General features: G+C 37.8%; 1 protein-coding gene across 14 annotated transcripts in view; it reads right to left on the reverse strand.

Annotated features, from left to right (window-relative positions):
* The window catches only part of DMD (dystrophin), a 2,249,390-nt gene that overhangs the window by 1,116,767 nt on the left and 1,116,145 nt on the right, over positions 1-16,478 (reverse strand). For all 14 annotated transcript variants that reach the window (XM_070067426.2, XM_051827673.3, XM_070067427.2 and 11 more), the window contains one exon: positions 4,474-4,621. In XM_070067426.2, the coding sequence (XP_069923527.2) occupies positions 4,474-4,621 (148 nt within the window). The remainder of the gene's footprint in view (positions 1-4,473; positions 4,622-16,478) is intronic.

Consider the following 16,478-nt stretch of genomic DNA (forward strand, 5'->3'; position numbering starts at 1 on the left):
CACAGATTTACTGTGTCACTATATGAGCTAATATTTTCATAGCTTTTGTCATGGTATTTAGTGTTCCCTTTAAAAACTCCCATTAACATTTCTTCTTGTTAGTTAGAAGATGAAGAGGCAGAAATGTCAGCTATCTGAGGTGTATTTGCTTGGCTGAATTGGAATTTTCCTCAATACTTAATCCACAGGCTATACCTTGTGAAGATACAATGCTACATAAAAATAAGGTTTAATGAAACATCCAAATTGGTCATTTCTACGTTTCAAATATTTGGAGACTATAATTCAATAAATAAACGTTAGGGTTTTTTATGAATATAAGCTAATTATTGATGAATAATGATTAATCATAATAAGAGCTTACATTTAATGAATAATTATCTTGTGGAAAATGCCATTCTAAGTACCTAATCCACATCTCATTTTTATTTTCATTTAAGAGAAGAGAAGCAGAGACATGACGAGAAGGCCTTTTCATAAGATTCTGTAGCTATTAAGCTAAAGCAGGTGGGATTTAAAACCAACTTTCTAAGTCTAGCATCCAACTTCTTAACCATTCTTCTAAACTTTTAATAGAGCCTAGTGTGGCATGTCAATATTTTAGTGGGTGATAAAGCTTTGCATATGTGCTCAATTACTGATTGTTAAGTTAATGCATAAATAGATGAAGAGATAACTAAATGAATTTATTAACAAATTAATTCTTATTATCATATGATTCATGTTTTCAAAGGCAAAAATGTGCTATGTTTAAAAGAGGTTTCTCATAGTGATATGTCATATTATGTTGAAATATCTTGAAAATACTAATTCATGTATTTATGTTATAATTTACTTGTGACAGAAAAATAATTAAGTTGTATGGAGTTAGGTCCTCTTTCTAGTATTGGCAGTCATTTTATTTTGAATGACAACACCAAATATCAGGATACTGATTTCCCTTTTTCAAAATGAACTAGCAAATAGAATAAGTTTTATCAAACTATGTATGGGCAATCTGATACACATTTTTCATTTTATATTTAAAAATGATTTCTTTACTGAAATTTATACACATGACGCTTAAAACTCTGTTGTACTTCTGGCTCTATTTGTTTATTATATGGGCTACTTGCTTGGGTTTCCTTAAAGTAACTATTACTGGTCCATGCCAACAAAACTATCTGTTGCTGACAGGCACCACTTACATTCTGTTTTCCAAACTAATCTCATAGCAAATATTTAAACTCTTTTTCCTATTAGTCAATAAACAATGATGATAACCATGATAGCTGAAATTTCCAAAGCTCCTATTTGCTTATCAAAGCAAGACAATTTCTACTGTCTGAGAGAGAGAGAGAGAGAGAGAGAGAGAGAGAATATGAATGTGAGACATAGAAAAAGAGAGACAATGTGAGTATGAATGTGGATGCTTCAATGTGGAACTATAATCACCAGGAAAGAAGCGTCTTAATTGCTTAGAGCATTTCTTATAGAATTCACTGCTCCTTAGCTAGAAGAATTTTCCCCTGGACATCTAGATTCCCTTTCTTTTTTTTATCTATACATTGAGAAAGGAAAAGACAAAATGAAATGAGTCTTTTAAAAAAATGCTCCAATTAAGGGAAAATATTTTGATAAAATGATCATTTATTTCAACCAAACCACATTGTCAAGAAAAGAGGACCATCAGACGTGTCTTAGACATTTACAATTATTATGTAATCTCAAGATTGTATAATAGCAATGTACTAAAATATCAAATGACATCAACATCATTTCTTCTGAACTTCTGTTGCTTGCCAATTTGGAGTAAAGGGACCAGAATTAACATCCTGCCTTTTAAAAAAGTCTTTAAAAATGGACAAAAATATATGAAACAATGATTTTCAAGACACTGAACATCAGACATTGAAGGACAGAATCCCTGAGAGATTGGGAACAAATGAGGGGAGCCCTACAATTGCCAAAGCTTCATGTCTAGGGAGAATTTTAGGCAAAAAACAAAGAAAAAGGGAAGGCTCACAAACCCAGGAGATCTCTTTGAGTGAGGATATGGAGCAGAGAGCTTACGGAGGGCAAGGTGGCTGTAGATCACAGTGCAGAGTAGGAGATCAATTGTACAGAGAAGAATTCAGAGATCTTTAGAGGGCTCCCTTCCAGTTTTCAGCTGAGTCTCGATCATTTTATATATGTAAGGAAACTCCTCAAGAAGAGGAAGAGAACTATGCATGAAGAATTAAAGGAAACAATCTCTAGAGCCCATGTATGCTGGGAATAATGCCTATTTCCACTAGTCACAGTAGACAATCTCATCATTCACAGGGTACTTCAGAAGTGTTTTGCCTCAGCTGCTGTGGTCCCAACTAAAAAGGTTTGAAAAAGATGCTCCAAAAGTCAAGTTGTGTTTAAATAAATTAGTTGTGTCCCAGAACAAAAGAAAATCTGAATACAAAAGTATCAATAACTCAATGAATTAAATTTTACAATGTCTGTATTACAATCAATAATTACTGGTTCTCCAAAGAACAGTAAAACAACACCCATAATGATGAAAAAATATTTTAAATTGGCCCAGAATAGATACAAATAATAAAAATAGTAGAGAAAGTCATTTTAAATGAATTCATATCTTCAAGATGGTAGAGGAGTTACTGAATGTGTTGAAGAGATAACACAGATGCATGTAAAATCCCAGTCACTCTTCCAAGATAGGGAAACAACAATGTCTACTGTTAGATTATATATATATATACACACTAGATGCTATTAACACAGAAGAGGAATTGAGTAATATTAAATTAGTTGATTTGACAATAGAAATCACACAAAAAGACTTACAAAGAAAACGTACCGACAAGAAAATGAACAGAACATCAGTATGTAGTGGGGCACCTTCAAATAGTCTACTATATGTGTAATTGGAGGTTCATTATTTTAAAAATAATGGCAGAAATGTTTTAATATTTGATGCAAAGAAAAAATTCACAGATCCAAGAAGTCTAACATAACTCAGGAATGAGAAATACACAGTAAACTATACGAAGGCACATCATTAATGAATTGCTTGATTTCCAAAGTACTCTCTTACAATCTTTCCACATGCTAATCTCCACCTTAGCGTGGCTTCCCAAGGAATTCAACTTGAAGTGTGTCCCCAAATTCATACCAAAATAACTGCCTGCCGATAGTAGAACAGACAGATATATCGCTATGTTGCTTGATTTTTTTTATTCAAAATTATATGTTGATTTTATAATAAAATATAGATTAAATTAGGTAACTACTTTGCATCAGATAGCTTTATAAATGGCAAAATGCTTATACATCTCCCCAGGAACACTTTATCTGATTCTAATATTTTTATGCCTTTCGGGCAGAGACCTCGTTATGCTACATTGGCTCAAAATTCACTTAAGTGCTATTAAAAAGCATTGTCTTTTTTCTGATAGCAGATTGGAAATTCTTGAATTTCCTCTACCACCAAATGCCAATGCTGGTTTATATAAAAGAGATATAAATATTTATATATTTAAATATACATATATTATAAATGATTTTAATAGTGTTCATTTTTTGTGCTACTTAGCTTGTCATATAAATATTTATATGCTTATTTCCCTAATATCAAAAGATATTTTTGCTATGCAAAAATATTTGAGAATAGAGAATTATGAAATTTAATAGCATATTGCTTTTATGAATATAGGATTTTGAAATGTCTGTTATGAATATAGCATTTTGAAAATAAACTACCTTTCTTTAATGCTTTCATCTATCTTAATCAGTATTTTCTGGCAATGAAAATTGGCCACAATTCAAATCCACTTGATTGAAAATTGTAATAGGAACAACTTGAGCTAAAAAAGCTGCAAAAACACCTAAACTTTGGTGCAACACACACAGAATTTCTAATACCTAAACTACATTTTATCAACTAAATTATATTCTCCACAATTCAATTTATCTTTATGTACATATTCAAAATACATAACAAGTTGAACTTCAATTACACACTGGCTATAACCCTTATGTTGCAACTCTATTAACATAAACCAACAAAAAGTCAATAAGTACCACCAATTAACTCTGCATTGTTTTGGCCTCTAGAGTATCTCGGAGGACATTCTGTCAATAGGCTATATAGAAATATTGCAACATCACCACAAAGTGTCTTTAGGGAATAGAACTGTAACTTTATCATGATTGATATTTCTAGCAACTACTTATTGCTAAGTATATCACAAGTTCTCCTTCTGGACTGATTACTGTTTAAGGTAAAAACACACATGGCCCCAAACCCACAGAACAACCTGCTGTGAAAGGATTCCCAATATCACGAGTACAATTGCTCTTTGTAGTTCACCAAACAAAACAGTTTCGTCTGTGCCAACCCTCTCTTCCTTATACAGAAAGTTCATAGCACAGGCTCCAAACATGATCATTATGATGAAAATAAAGACAGTTTGGAAACAGAAATCCATAAAAACCTACCTTAAGATACCATTTGTATTTAGCATGCTCCCAATTCTCAGGAATTTGTGTCTTTTTGAGAAACTGTTCAGCTTCTGTTAGCCATTGATTAAATATCTTCATATCATAATGAAAACGCCGCCATTTTTCAACAGATCTGTCAAATCGCCTAGAGGTGAAAAATATGGATCAAGAAAAATAAGTGGATTCTATAAAACAAATTATGTGGATACAAATATTTTTATTCACATTGACAAAGATATTATTCTGACAGTTTCTTGAACTTGTAGATTTCCATTACAACTAACAGAAATAATAATACTGAATAAAAAGGATGATTTAAAATTAAAGGCTGGGTTTTTTCCCTTTAAAAATGAACACATTGCTGGATTGAAACAAAGATAAAGACAACTATTTTAGAGTATTTTCATTTCCTTCACTATGATCATATTTAATTTTTTCTTAAACCCAAGAATTTAAAAAGATTTCAAATTAGGTGATGTTTATCTTGCTTCATCATCCCTGTTTTATTGTATCCAAGACATTTTAAATTGGAATGCTGGAGGAACTTAGTATAAGCCAATGTGTTAATATCTCATATGAAAATAATACTAAGAAGCAGATATTTAGTCATTTTCTGGTTATAGCAGAGACTAAGGAAGAAATTATATGAGCCAGGACTTCACGTTTACCACATGACAGCTGCACATAAGAATCCCCTGGGGTGTTAAAAGACAGCAGGAAAGGGGTCAGTGCTGTGGGACAGTAAGTTAAGCCTGTGGCACCAGCATCTCATATGGCACCAGTTCAAGTCCCAGCTGCTCCATTTCTGATCCAGCTTCCTGCTAGCAGCCTGGGAAAGCAGTAGAAGATGGCCCAAGTGTTTGGGCCTCTGCACTGAAGTGGGAGACCTAGAAGAAGCTCCTGGCTCCAGACCAGCCCAGCTCTGATCATTACGGCCATTTGGGGTGTGAACCAGAGGATGGAACACCTCTTACTCTCTGTAACTCTTACTCTCAAATAAATAAATTAATTAAAAAAAAAAAAAACAGAAAAAGAAAAATGCTTTAAAAAAGATACCAGGAGAAACACAACAAGAAGAAAACACTAATCTTGGGGCTCCACTCCAATTAATTCAATATCCTTGGAGATGAACTCTGACATTGGTATTTTGAAAAGCACCTAGTGATTGTAATGTACAGTCCAGGTAAAAGATACACTGCTATAAAGTAAGAGTTGAAGTCTGATAGAGTTTATGATCTACCAGGTCTCCCACAGTTTGTTCAAACAACAAGCTAGTAGCACTAAACCAAAAGCTATCCTTAAGATTCCTGGATCTGGAACTGCCTCAGAGTAGAATCAGGAGTCTGTCAGGGTCCTCTATATTCTACAGGTAGTTTGGATTTAAAAAAATACTGGAAGTTGGGTGTGGTTTACATCTTGTACAAATATACTAATAATAGGTGCTAATAATAGGGAGAGCTGGGCTTGGGGCACACAGGAACTCTGTGCAACCCCACAGGTTTTGTTTGTAAATTTAAAACTATTCTGAAATAAAAAGTTTTAAAATGGTTTCCAGTCTTACCATGCAATAGATTATATTTCAAATAATATCATATACTCAAAGCTCTATCTCTATTTAGGAATTTTAAATGACTTTAGAGATTAAATAATGCCACATCTACCTACTGGTTCCTGGGAAGAGAATGGAATTCACAGTTAGTGACCAGTTACTATAAGCCAGGCACTGGGCTCTGTGCTATTATAGCACCATCATATACATTACCCTGATACCTACTACACCCTTTGTGGCATATCAATCATTGTGTCTATCTTTCACAAATAGTACTGAGAAGCCAAGTAGCTTTCCAAAAGGAAAAAAAAAATGAGTATTAGATATCAGAGAGGGGACTGAAAGTATTTATCTCTCGTTTCAATAGCGCCCTTCCACTGCCTTGAATGCCTCTTAGAGGTGATTTCCTTTTTACACAATGAAGGCCCTTCTCACATATTAAACAATTCAAAATGATAGTTGTAGACTACTTTTCCTTATTTACCTTTACTATCTATCTATGACTTCATTATGTATCTACACCTACATTATATGCAGCCACTGAATTTACTGAATACTTATATTATCTAACCTTAAAAAATAGCCAAAACAGAGAGTATTTTGGTAACATAAAAATGTAGCCAATGGTAGCCAAAAGAAGTTTCCTGCAACTATAGCTAATTTAAAGATAAGAAAGCTGTCTTTGATAGTTACTGATACCCGAGAGTCAAACAACTTTTTCAGCAACATAAAGAACTGGGGAACATATTTTTGGTCGTATATCATACATATTGAATGCACTAAGAATACATCTTAAAGTTTTATTCACTTTATTTTTTAAGAATTTATTTATTTATTTGAAAGAGTCGTGGGGTGGAGGAGAGAGAGAATGGATGAGAATATCTTTTATCCAGTGGTACACTCCCCAGATGGCTGCAACAACCAGTGTTGGGCTAGACTGAAGCCAGGAGCCACGAGCTTCATCTGAGACTCCCACACAGGTGACAGGGGCTCAAGCATTTAGGCCATCTTCTGCTGCTTTTCCCAGGCCATTTTCAGAGAGCTGCATCCAAAGTGGAGCAGCCAGGACGTGAACTGGTGCCCCTACTGCACCTGCTGTGCCACAGTGCCGGCCCCAGACTTTATTCACTGTGAAGTGCACATTACATGTCTTACAGGACCTTGTATCATGGAAGGCAAAGAGCTGCTGATGAAGGAGAAACATGAAAAGCTAAGAAATATATTAACACTACTCCATCTTGGTGAAACTAAAGTTGATTTTAATTTTCATTATGTGTTGTTTTTCTCTGTTCTCTACTAGATTTTTATACAATGTGAATTTCATACTTTGAGAGTCCATAAAAATGTTTGAAAAATAATTTAAAACTGCAGTCCTGGGTACTAGGGACTGCTACCTTCAACTCTCCTGCCACTTGTTTCAGCAGTGTGGGAAACAGGCAGCCGCTAACCAGAGCACAGGAGTTGGCAGTCAGTTGCATTGTACCACTCGACCTTTGTAGCAGGCATCAACCCTCCTCCTGCTCTGCTACTTTTCTACCCAGTCATCTGGAGTATCCTCTGCCAACACTTTCAGCTACTAGGAGGTGATTATTTCTTAAAAAGTGTGCTCTATGTGCAGACTTCAAAGAGCTTGTTCAAAAATGGAATTAAAGGATACTTTATTTTGATGCAAAAATTTCTGAAATCCATATGTGATCTTTTTTCACATTCCAATCTTCAATGCAGGCTGCTGCACATCCCAGAACATCCTCATCCTTCTTACACAGACTCATTCCCTTCCACTCACCACTCCAGCAATTTGCCAACCTACACCAGACTCCAAAAGCCCCCAGCCCTGTCCCCATGCCTCCCTGACATTTAAGGGTCCACACACTGGCTCATAGTATCCTTTGCCCTACAAAACAGAGCTAGAAGTGGGAAGAGAAAGGGAATGGGCAGAGGACCTGCATTCTAGGCATCCAAACGTGGAGCGGGATGGACAATGCCACGCAGAACTGTCTGCAGTGCCCCCATGCCCTGCTACTGCTTCAGGACTTAGGGATTTTCACAGTGTTGCACACCCAGTGTCCTCCTTTGCTTTTACCTCTCTTCTACCCAACTCCTGCAACCCAAATCTTGGCATCCTTAAAGACTTGATATAAATGACCTACAGCATCACCACATAAATATAGAAAGTATTCAAAATAACCTGCAACAACTTAAACTTTGAAAACTGTAAAGTTGATTTTATTATCACACTTACTATTAAAATGAGTAACTTTATTCAAACAAAAAACTAAATAAAAGCATGTGTTTTATACATGATGATATTTAATGTAAGTAATAACACTTAAAACTCCATTTCAAGCATCACATAAAATTTTAAAATATATTTTTCAGTGTTTAATATGCGTTGTTAACAGCAGAGTCTAAATATATTCTTGAATTTACTATGTAAAATTACATTTTTTATTATGACTACTTATAAACTTAAAGTCTTTCCCACCAAGGAAGATTCCAAATGAATTTTATGGAAATATATATATATATATATATATGGCTGGTTTTACAATATTACATTTATAAATTTAATCCCTAATCAGTCACTGTGCTCTCTAAATTCCTCTCACTCTATTAATTGGGCTTTCCATGAGTGAAGAAAAAGGCAGAAGAACTAGAAACACATAGAAGCATTAAAAATATATAAAACGTAAAAATACTTTTTGCCTTCTATGTAACTCCTAGGAAAAAATGCTGCTTTTTGTTCCTGGCAGTAAGAGAAAATGTAGACTAATCTAAATAAAGGACAAAAAATTGTCAGCATAAACATACGGATAATAAATCAACTGATTCTAAAATTTTGCAAATATTAAAATTCTCATTCACTATGCAAGCAGTATTTAAAATTACACTGCTACTTCATTTATGTGCAGCATAACTTATTTCCTGATGTTCTAAATCAAGTTAGTCAGATTATTCTCAAGCATAAATTACACTTAGAGAGTAATTTAGGTACTTTGGGACATAGTTTAACACTTTCAGGCTATTAAGGTGGTGCTCAATTCCATGAAATAAATTTAAATAAAAAACACACTAGTAGCCTTCTGACATATCCATTGTGGTTTTATACTTAGGTCCACAAATTCAGCATTGGACTACTGATTATTTCCTCCTGTACAATTCATCTTTGGTTATGTGAGTGGAGAGGATTTGCCTAAATTCTTATGGTCCAAACCGTAGGTGCTGGTAAATAAATGGTGAATTAGTTATCTACCCCAAATCATAGTGTCTCGAAGCTTCCTTCCCCATCCCACCTTCCAAGTAATAAAAGTATTTAGTAAAACTTAAATACACTTTAGTTTGAGGATTTATCTACAGGACTGACTCAATCTGAAGAACTCTCCCATTACTCCATTTCCACTGACCCTTCCTACATCCTCTCTTATTTTTCAATCCTAAACCACAGTTCCTAGATTTTTAGGCTAACCTAGACAGCTCATGCTCACCTTACACATCAAGCCCAGACTCACACATTTCTAATTAGACTCCACCTCAGCTATGTGATAGTCTCACTGCCATAGGCTTACAGCAGAATCCATTGCTGTGTCTCTGTAGGCAAAGTACAATAGTGGTCAGAGTGCCTAGGTTGGAGTCTTGGCACCAACATTTATTGTACAGTGTTAGGCAAAGAAGTGATATTTCTAAAAAGTAATTATAGAAGTAGTACCTACCTCCTAAGTTTAATTGTGAAGATTAAATCGATGAATATACATAAATTTCTTAGAAAAATGTCTAGAAGTGTTCACTAAACCTGAAGAATAACAGTAGTTGTAGTTGCTGTTAGTCTGCCTTTATTTAACTTAGGTTTCTTTTAAAAAATTATTTTGGGGCCAGAGTTGTGGGATTGTGGGTAAAGCTGCAGCCTGCAATGCCATCATCCCACATGGGTGCTGGTTTGTTTTCTGGCTGCTCCATTTCCAATCTGGCTCCCTGCTGGTGGCCTAGGAAAGGCAATGGAAGATGACCCAAGTGCTTGGGCTCCTGTGGGGAGCAACTTGGACTAAGCTAAGTTACTGGAATTAAGACTTATTCTATGCATCTGCTCTCCCACAATATGGCGCTGGGAGAGGAGTAAAAACAGCTTCTACACAGCTGCCTCCAGTTCAACCAATAAACTGTAGGACCTGCTCCTGATTGGAGGAGAGCAGCGTACTCGGCGTGTGGGTAGCAGAGTTGGGATTGGTGGAAGAGGACTATAAAGGAGGAGAGAGACAACATGCACTGGGAACATCTATCTGAAGGAACACCTGTGCAGCCCCTGAGAGAGCCGGCCGGCGGTGTGCCGCTCCCCTGCGGAAGTGGGGAAAGTGGCAGGGGGAACCGCCCTTCCACGGAGGTGGAAGGGACGGTAGCCAACCCGGGAAGAACCAGCAGCAAACCCGGGGAGGGCCGAGCAGACAAAAGAACAACGCAGGGTCCTGTGTCGTTCCTCCACGAAGACGGGGAGCGACAGGCTCCTGCTACCCACATGGAAGACCTGGAAAAACCTCCTGGCTTCAGCCTTGCCCAGCCCTGGCAGTTGTGGTTATCGGGGGAATGAATCAGCAGATGGAAGATCTCTCTTTCTCTGTCTCTCCATCTCTCTGTAACTCTTTCAGATAAATAAATAAATCTTAAAAAGTATCTAAATTAACTTATGTTTACTTAAAAGGTGGAGAGACAGATGCAAAAAGATAGAGACACAGCTCCCATCCATAGGCTCACTCCTCCAAATTCCCACAACATCTGGGGCTAGGCCAGGTTGAATCTGGGAACCCAGAACTCCATCTGGGTCTCCTATGTGGGTGGCAGGACCCAAGTACTAGAGCCACCACCTGCTGCCTTTCAGGGTGTGCATTAGTAGGAAGCTGGATGAGGAGTGGAGCTAGGATTCAAATCCAGGCACTCAAATATAGGACGCATGTGTCCCACGTGACACCTTAACTCCTATATCAAATGCCTGCTCCTGACCCAGGCTTTTAAATGCAAATTAGATTCCCAAGAGAAAATCAGAAGCATGTCATGTGGATGATTCATATAAGAAATGACTATTTCCTAATTTTAAGCAGATATTTTGAAATTTTAGGAATTCTACACCCAGAGAATCCTTCACCTAGGAAGACATCCAAGACAGAGGAGGGAGAGGGCCCATACCCCAAACCATGGAAACTCCAGTCTGAATACAGTGTAGGTTCTCCGTTCTTTTCTGAGACACCTGCCTGGTCTATCAGGTTTATTTCTTTTCATTAAGCTTTACTTCAATAATCAAAAAAATTATGGATGCACACACTTCATCCACGATGTGCATATTCCAAATATCTTCTGTGTAGCTTTCATTTTTACCCTATCAGTGCTACCTTTTGATTTACAGAAATCAGTAATACACAATTAGTCCAGTTTATTATTTTTACTTATGATGAATGCTTCGTTCTTTGTTTAAGCAATCTTTATCCAGCATTAATTAATATATTCTTTTCTATTTTATTATAAAAGCTTTAATATTTTGCTTTTCCCCAGTTAGGTCTATAATCCTCCAGGACTTTATTTTTCTGTATCATTTGAATTATGACATGTATATATTTGTTAAGCAGGAGATTCCATTTTAATTGTTTGGGGGAAGGCGTGCACACAAAATAATGAGTATACAGTGGGAAAAAAAAAAGTGTGTACAGTGAAAATTTCTGCACCACTTTTGACCCTCCACTCTGCTACTTCTGGTCTCACTGTTAATAAAAAGAGTATAAATTTAAAATGTTTATAGAGCAAGGCAAAGAAATAAACAAACATTGGTATAAAATTATGGTTTTCTCATTCAGTTTTACTGTTTTCAATATTTCCAATGCTGGTATTTTTACAGCTCTGGATTGACATTTCATTTTATAACACCCTATTTATTTTATTGATCTCTAATCCTCTCTAGGTTGTGAGCTTGGTTCTCGGGCTTCAAACAACTTTGGAATGGTACTCTGACTTGAAGCTTCTTGCAGTTGTTATAATACCTGAGTTTAGGAACACTTTCCCATGCTTTCATTTCCTTCTTCACTGTTGAAATTCTATGTATTTTGTTTCCCTTGTTTCTCCTAACTTTGCATTTAACTGCCATAAGAAAAAACATAAAAGATTGACTTTATTTGAGTTGTATTACCAGATCAACACTTAATGTGACCTCCTCCCAATCACAGGGGATTCTTTCTTCATACTTAAACAAGAAAGGAGTATTTGCATTTGAAAGGGAAGCTCAGTAATATAGATGAACCTCTTAGATGCCCGTGTATGGATATTTTTCCATAGAATTTCATTTACTATCCAAGGTTCAACTAGCATCTATAACACGGGTGGGCAGTCTTTACCTATAAAGGTCTCAAGAATAAATATTTTAGGCTTCTTGAGCCATGTAGTGTCTGTTGTAACTATTCAACTCTGGTATTATACTGCAAACACAGCCATGTACAATAAAAACAAATGGGTATGGCTAGGTTTCAATAAAACTTCAGTTTCAAAAATGCATACTATGCCAGATGGGGACCATGGATAGCAGTTTATTGATCCTTCATCTAAAGGATGACTATGATATAGCTCCAGGTTCTGATCCTAACCTGAACTCATATGCAGATACCTTTTAGGCCATCATCCCCAGAATATTATATGTCAATCTCAAATATGAGATATTGAAAATTATTTATTTTCTAAGTCTTTATTTTTAAATTTAATGATATCTCAGAAACCTTGATCTTCCTATAGTCCTCACTTTCTTACTATACTTGTCTCTGTCCCATCAGTTCTAAACAAGAATTGACACTTTAATTTGGCTTCTTTCCTCTAGCCCCACTGTGCTGGTCTTTCTTAAAAATCCCTGACACCTATGCTTCAGCATATTCCAACTCATCTCTCCCTATTGTCAGTTTCTCACCACTCTCCAACTAATTTCCACACAGCCATCCCTTCGTGTTTTTCAGCCTCGATACATTTACACAGCCTATCATGTATGCTGCTGGGCTCAAAACATCAAGTATCTCGCAACTTCCATAACAGCCCAAATCCTGCTTTTACTATGAGCCTTTCATGGTATACTAGAGTGCAATTTTCTCTAAAATGTCATTTCAATCTGTGAAGCTAGTCTCCCTGGAATTACTTACTCCCTAAAACAAGCTTCCCTTACTTTGAGAAAGCCTCTGTAAACATGCAACTTGATGTCCTAATAATGTATTTACAGAGTTGTTTTTCCCAACAGAGTATGTAATGCTTACAGAAAGAAATATGCTTTCTGTACTTTTGAATTACCAGTAACTACCACTGCTTCTGGCACATGATAAACATTTAATATATTTCATAAAGGAATGAATGAATGAGAGAGAGAGAGTCCATGAGTAATTTTCCCAAATTCCCTATGTCTTCTGTTTAGGAGCCATGAATGTTGAGGCACATCATTTTACTTCTTTGAGTCTCAGTTGTCTCACTGATAAAGTAAGAATAATATTGTTGGGGCCGGTGCTGTGGAGTAGCAGGTAAAACCACCACCTGCAGTGCTGGCATCGCACATGGGCATTGGTTCGAGTCCTGGCTGCTCCACTTCCAATCCAGCTCTCTGCTGTGGCCTGGGAAAGCAGTAGAAGATGGCCCAAGTCCTTGGGCCCCTGCACCCACATGAGAGATTCAGAAGAAGCTTCTGGATCATGGCTATGGATCGGCCCAACTCCTGCCATTGTGGCCATTTGGGGAGGTCACCAGCAAATGGAAGTTATCTCTCTCTCTCTCTCTCTCTCTCTCTCTCTCTCTCTCTCCCTCTCTCTTTGCCTCTCTATAACTTTGCCTTTCAAATAAGCAAAATAAATCTTAAAAATGAATAATATTGTCTATCTGTCACAGGATTTTGAGGAGGTTAACAATATGTTCTAAGTTATAAATAACAGTAATATTTTGGTATTATTGATATTTATAACAATCTCTAGTGATATGCAAATTTTATAACATTGATACAGAATTTAGAATTACTTTTTACATTTCTTCTGTCCATATAAGAACTAATTTTTCAAATTGGTCAGCATAGTCTCAGAGAATTGCTGCTCTAATAAAAATAGAAAATGAAGTTCAATGCCATCCTAAAAATAATAATACACTTGTAACAAATTTTCAGAAGTCTAATTTAAGTATGGGAATTCACAGTTGCTTAAGAACTATGAATCTTTAAAAGTAAGTGTTATGGACTAACCCAATATGGATAAAATTCACCTTATACCAAAGACCTCAATAGTGTTGCTGTAAGAACACTAATGATAGGGTGATTGTTTAGTCTAGCAGTTAGGAAGCCTGTTTGCCACATCATAGTACCTGGATAGCACCGTATAGCACCTTGATACAATTATGGCTGTGATCCTGACTCCAGCTTCTGGCTAATAGAAACTCTCCAAGGCAGAAGTGATGTCTTAATTTTCTATGGGATGCCTGTCAACTCTCTGTCTTAGCCCCACCCCAGTGCTAGGTATTGTAGGTACTTGGGTAATGAAGACCCTCCCTCCCCTCCATTCCTCTCCTACTCTCTCAAATAAATAAATAAATAAATAAAACTTTGACAAATGTTTTAAATCTTTGTCAAATTGTTAAGAGAGTTATATAGGGGCCGGCATTGAGATGTGGTAGGTTGAGCCTCCACGTGTGGTGCCGGCCTCCCATATGGGCACCAGTTCAAGTGCCAGCTGCTCCTATTCTGATCCAGATCCCCACTGGTGGCCTGGGAAGGCAGAAAAGGATGGCTCAGGTGCTTGAGCCCCTGCTTCTGTGTGGGGGACTCGGAGGAGGCTCCTGGCTCCTGACTTCGGTTTGGCCCAGCTCCTGCTATTGTGGCCATCTGGGGAGTGGACCAGTGGATGGAAGATCTCTCTCTGCTTCTGCCTCTCTTTGTACTCTACCTCTCAAATAAATAAATAAATATTTTAAAAAGAGAGAGAATGAGATACCACGGGGCCAATGCTATGATGTAGTTGACAGAGGCACCGGCATCCCCATGTGGGTGCTAGTTTGAGTCCTGGCTGCTCAGCTTCCGATCCAGCTCCCTGCTCATGCTCCTGAAGAAGCAGTGGAAGATGGCTCAAGTGGGAGACCTAGAGGAGGCTCCTGGCTCCTGGTTTCTGATTGGCCCAGATTCAGCCACTGCAGCCATTTGGAGAATGAAGCAGCAGATGGAAGATCTTTCTTTCTCTTTCTCTCTTTCTCTCTTTCTCTCTCTCTCTCTCTCTCTCTCTCTCTCTCTCTCTCTCTCTCTCTCTTTCTCTCTCTCTCTCCCTCCCTCCCTCTGTAACTCTGCCTTTCAAATAAATAAATCAATCTTAAAAAAAATAACTTGTGGGGCTGGCACCATGGCTCATTTGGTTAATCCTCTGCCTGTGGTGCCAGCTTCCCATATGAGCACAGGGTTCCAGTCCCAGTCGCTCCTCTTCAAGCCCACCTCTCTGCTGTGACCCGGGAAGGCAGTGGAGGATGGCCCAAGTGCTTGGGCCCTGCACTCGCATGGGAGACCAGGAAGAAGCACCTGGTTCCTGGCTTCTGTCTGTCTCTGTCTCTCTCTTTCTCTCTCTCTCTCTCACTGTCTATAACTCTACCTGTCAAATAAATAAAAAAAACATAAAAAATAATATATGACTATAGTTTAAATGATTTGTGACTATTTTGAACTTTATTGTATATGAATGAAATAGAAATTTTCCATTTGATTATTGTTTATAGCTCTTGCCTATATTCCAACTGAAACATAGTCTTTTTACTTCTTATTTGTTGAACTCAATTTCTTTAAAGATTTGTTTCATTCGAAAGGTGTCACTCCCCCTCTTCGTGGAGGAACGACACAGGACCCTGAGCTGTTCTTTTGTCTGCTCGGCCCTCCCCGGGTTTGCTGCTGGTTCTTCCCGGGTTGGCTACCGTCCCTTCCACCTCTGTGGAAGGGCGGTTCCCCCTGCCACTTTCCCCACTTCCGCGGGGGAGCGGCACAGCACCGGCCGGCTCTCTCGGGGGCTGCTCAGGTGTTCCTTCAGATAGATGTTCCTGGTGCATGTTGTCTCTCTCCTCCTTTATAGTCCTCTTCCACCAATCCCAACTCTGCTACCCACACGCCGAGCACGCTGCTCTCCTCCAATCAGGAGCAGGATCAGCTCCTGCAGCTCATCACTCAAGTTGGCGAGAGACAGCTGCATAGAAGCCGTTTACTCCTCTCCCAGCGCCATATTGTGGGAGAACAGATGCGTAGAATAAGTCTTAATTCCAGTAACTTAATCTAGTCCAAGTTGCTCCCCACAGAAAGGCAGAGTTAACAGAGAGGGTGGGGGAGGGAAAGAGAAATAGATTCCATTTGCTGGTTCACTTTCCAAATGGCTGCAATGGCCAGGGCTGGGCCAGGAGCCAGAAACTCCATTTGGGTCTCCCACATGAGTGGCAAGAACCCAAG

The sequence above is a fragment of the Oryctolagus cuniculus genome, chromosome X (genome assembly GCF_051225735.1).
Source record: "Oryctolagus cuniculus isolate XC-2025 breed Fujian yellow rabbit chromosome X, ASM5122573v1, whole genome shotgun sequence".
In the NCBI taxonomy this organism is placed as follows: Eukaryota; Metazoa; Chordata; class Mammalia; order Lagomorpha; family Leporidae; genus Oryctolagus; species Oryctolagus cuniculus.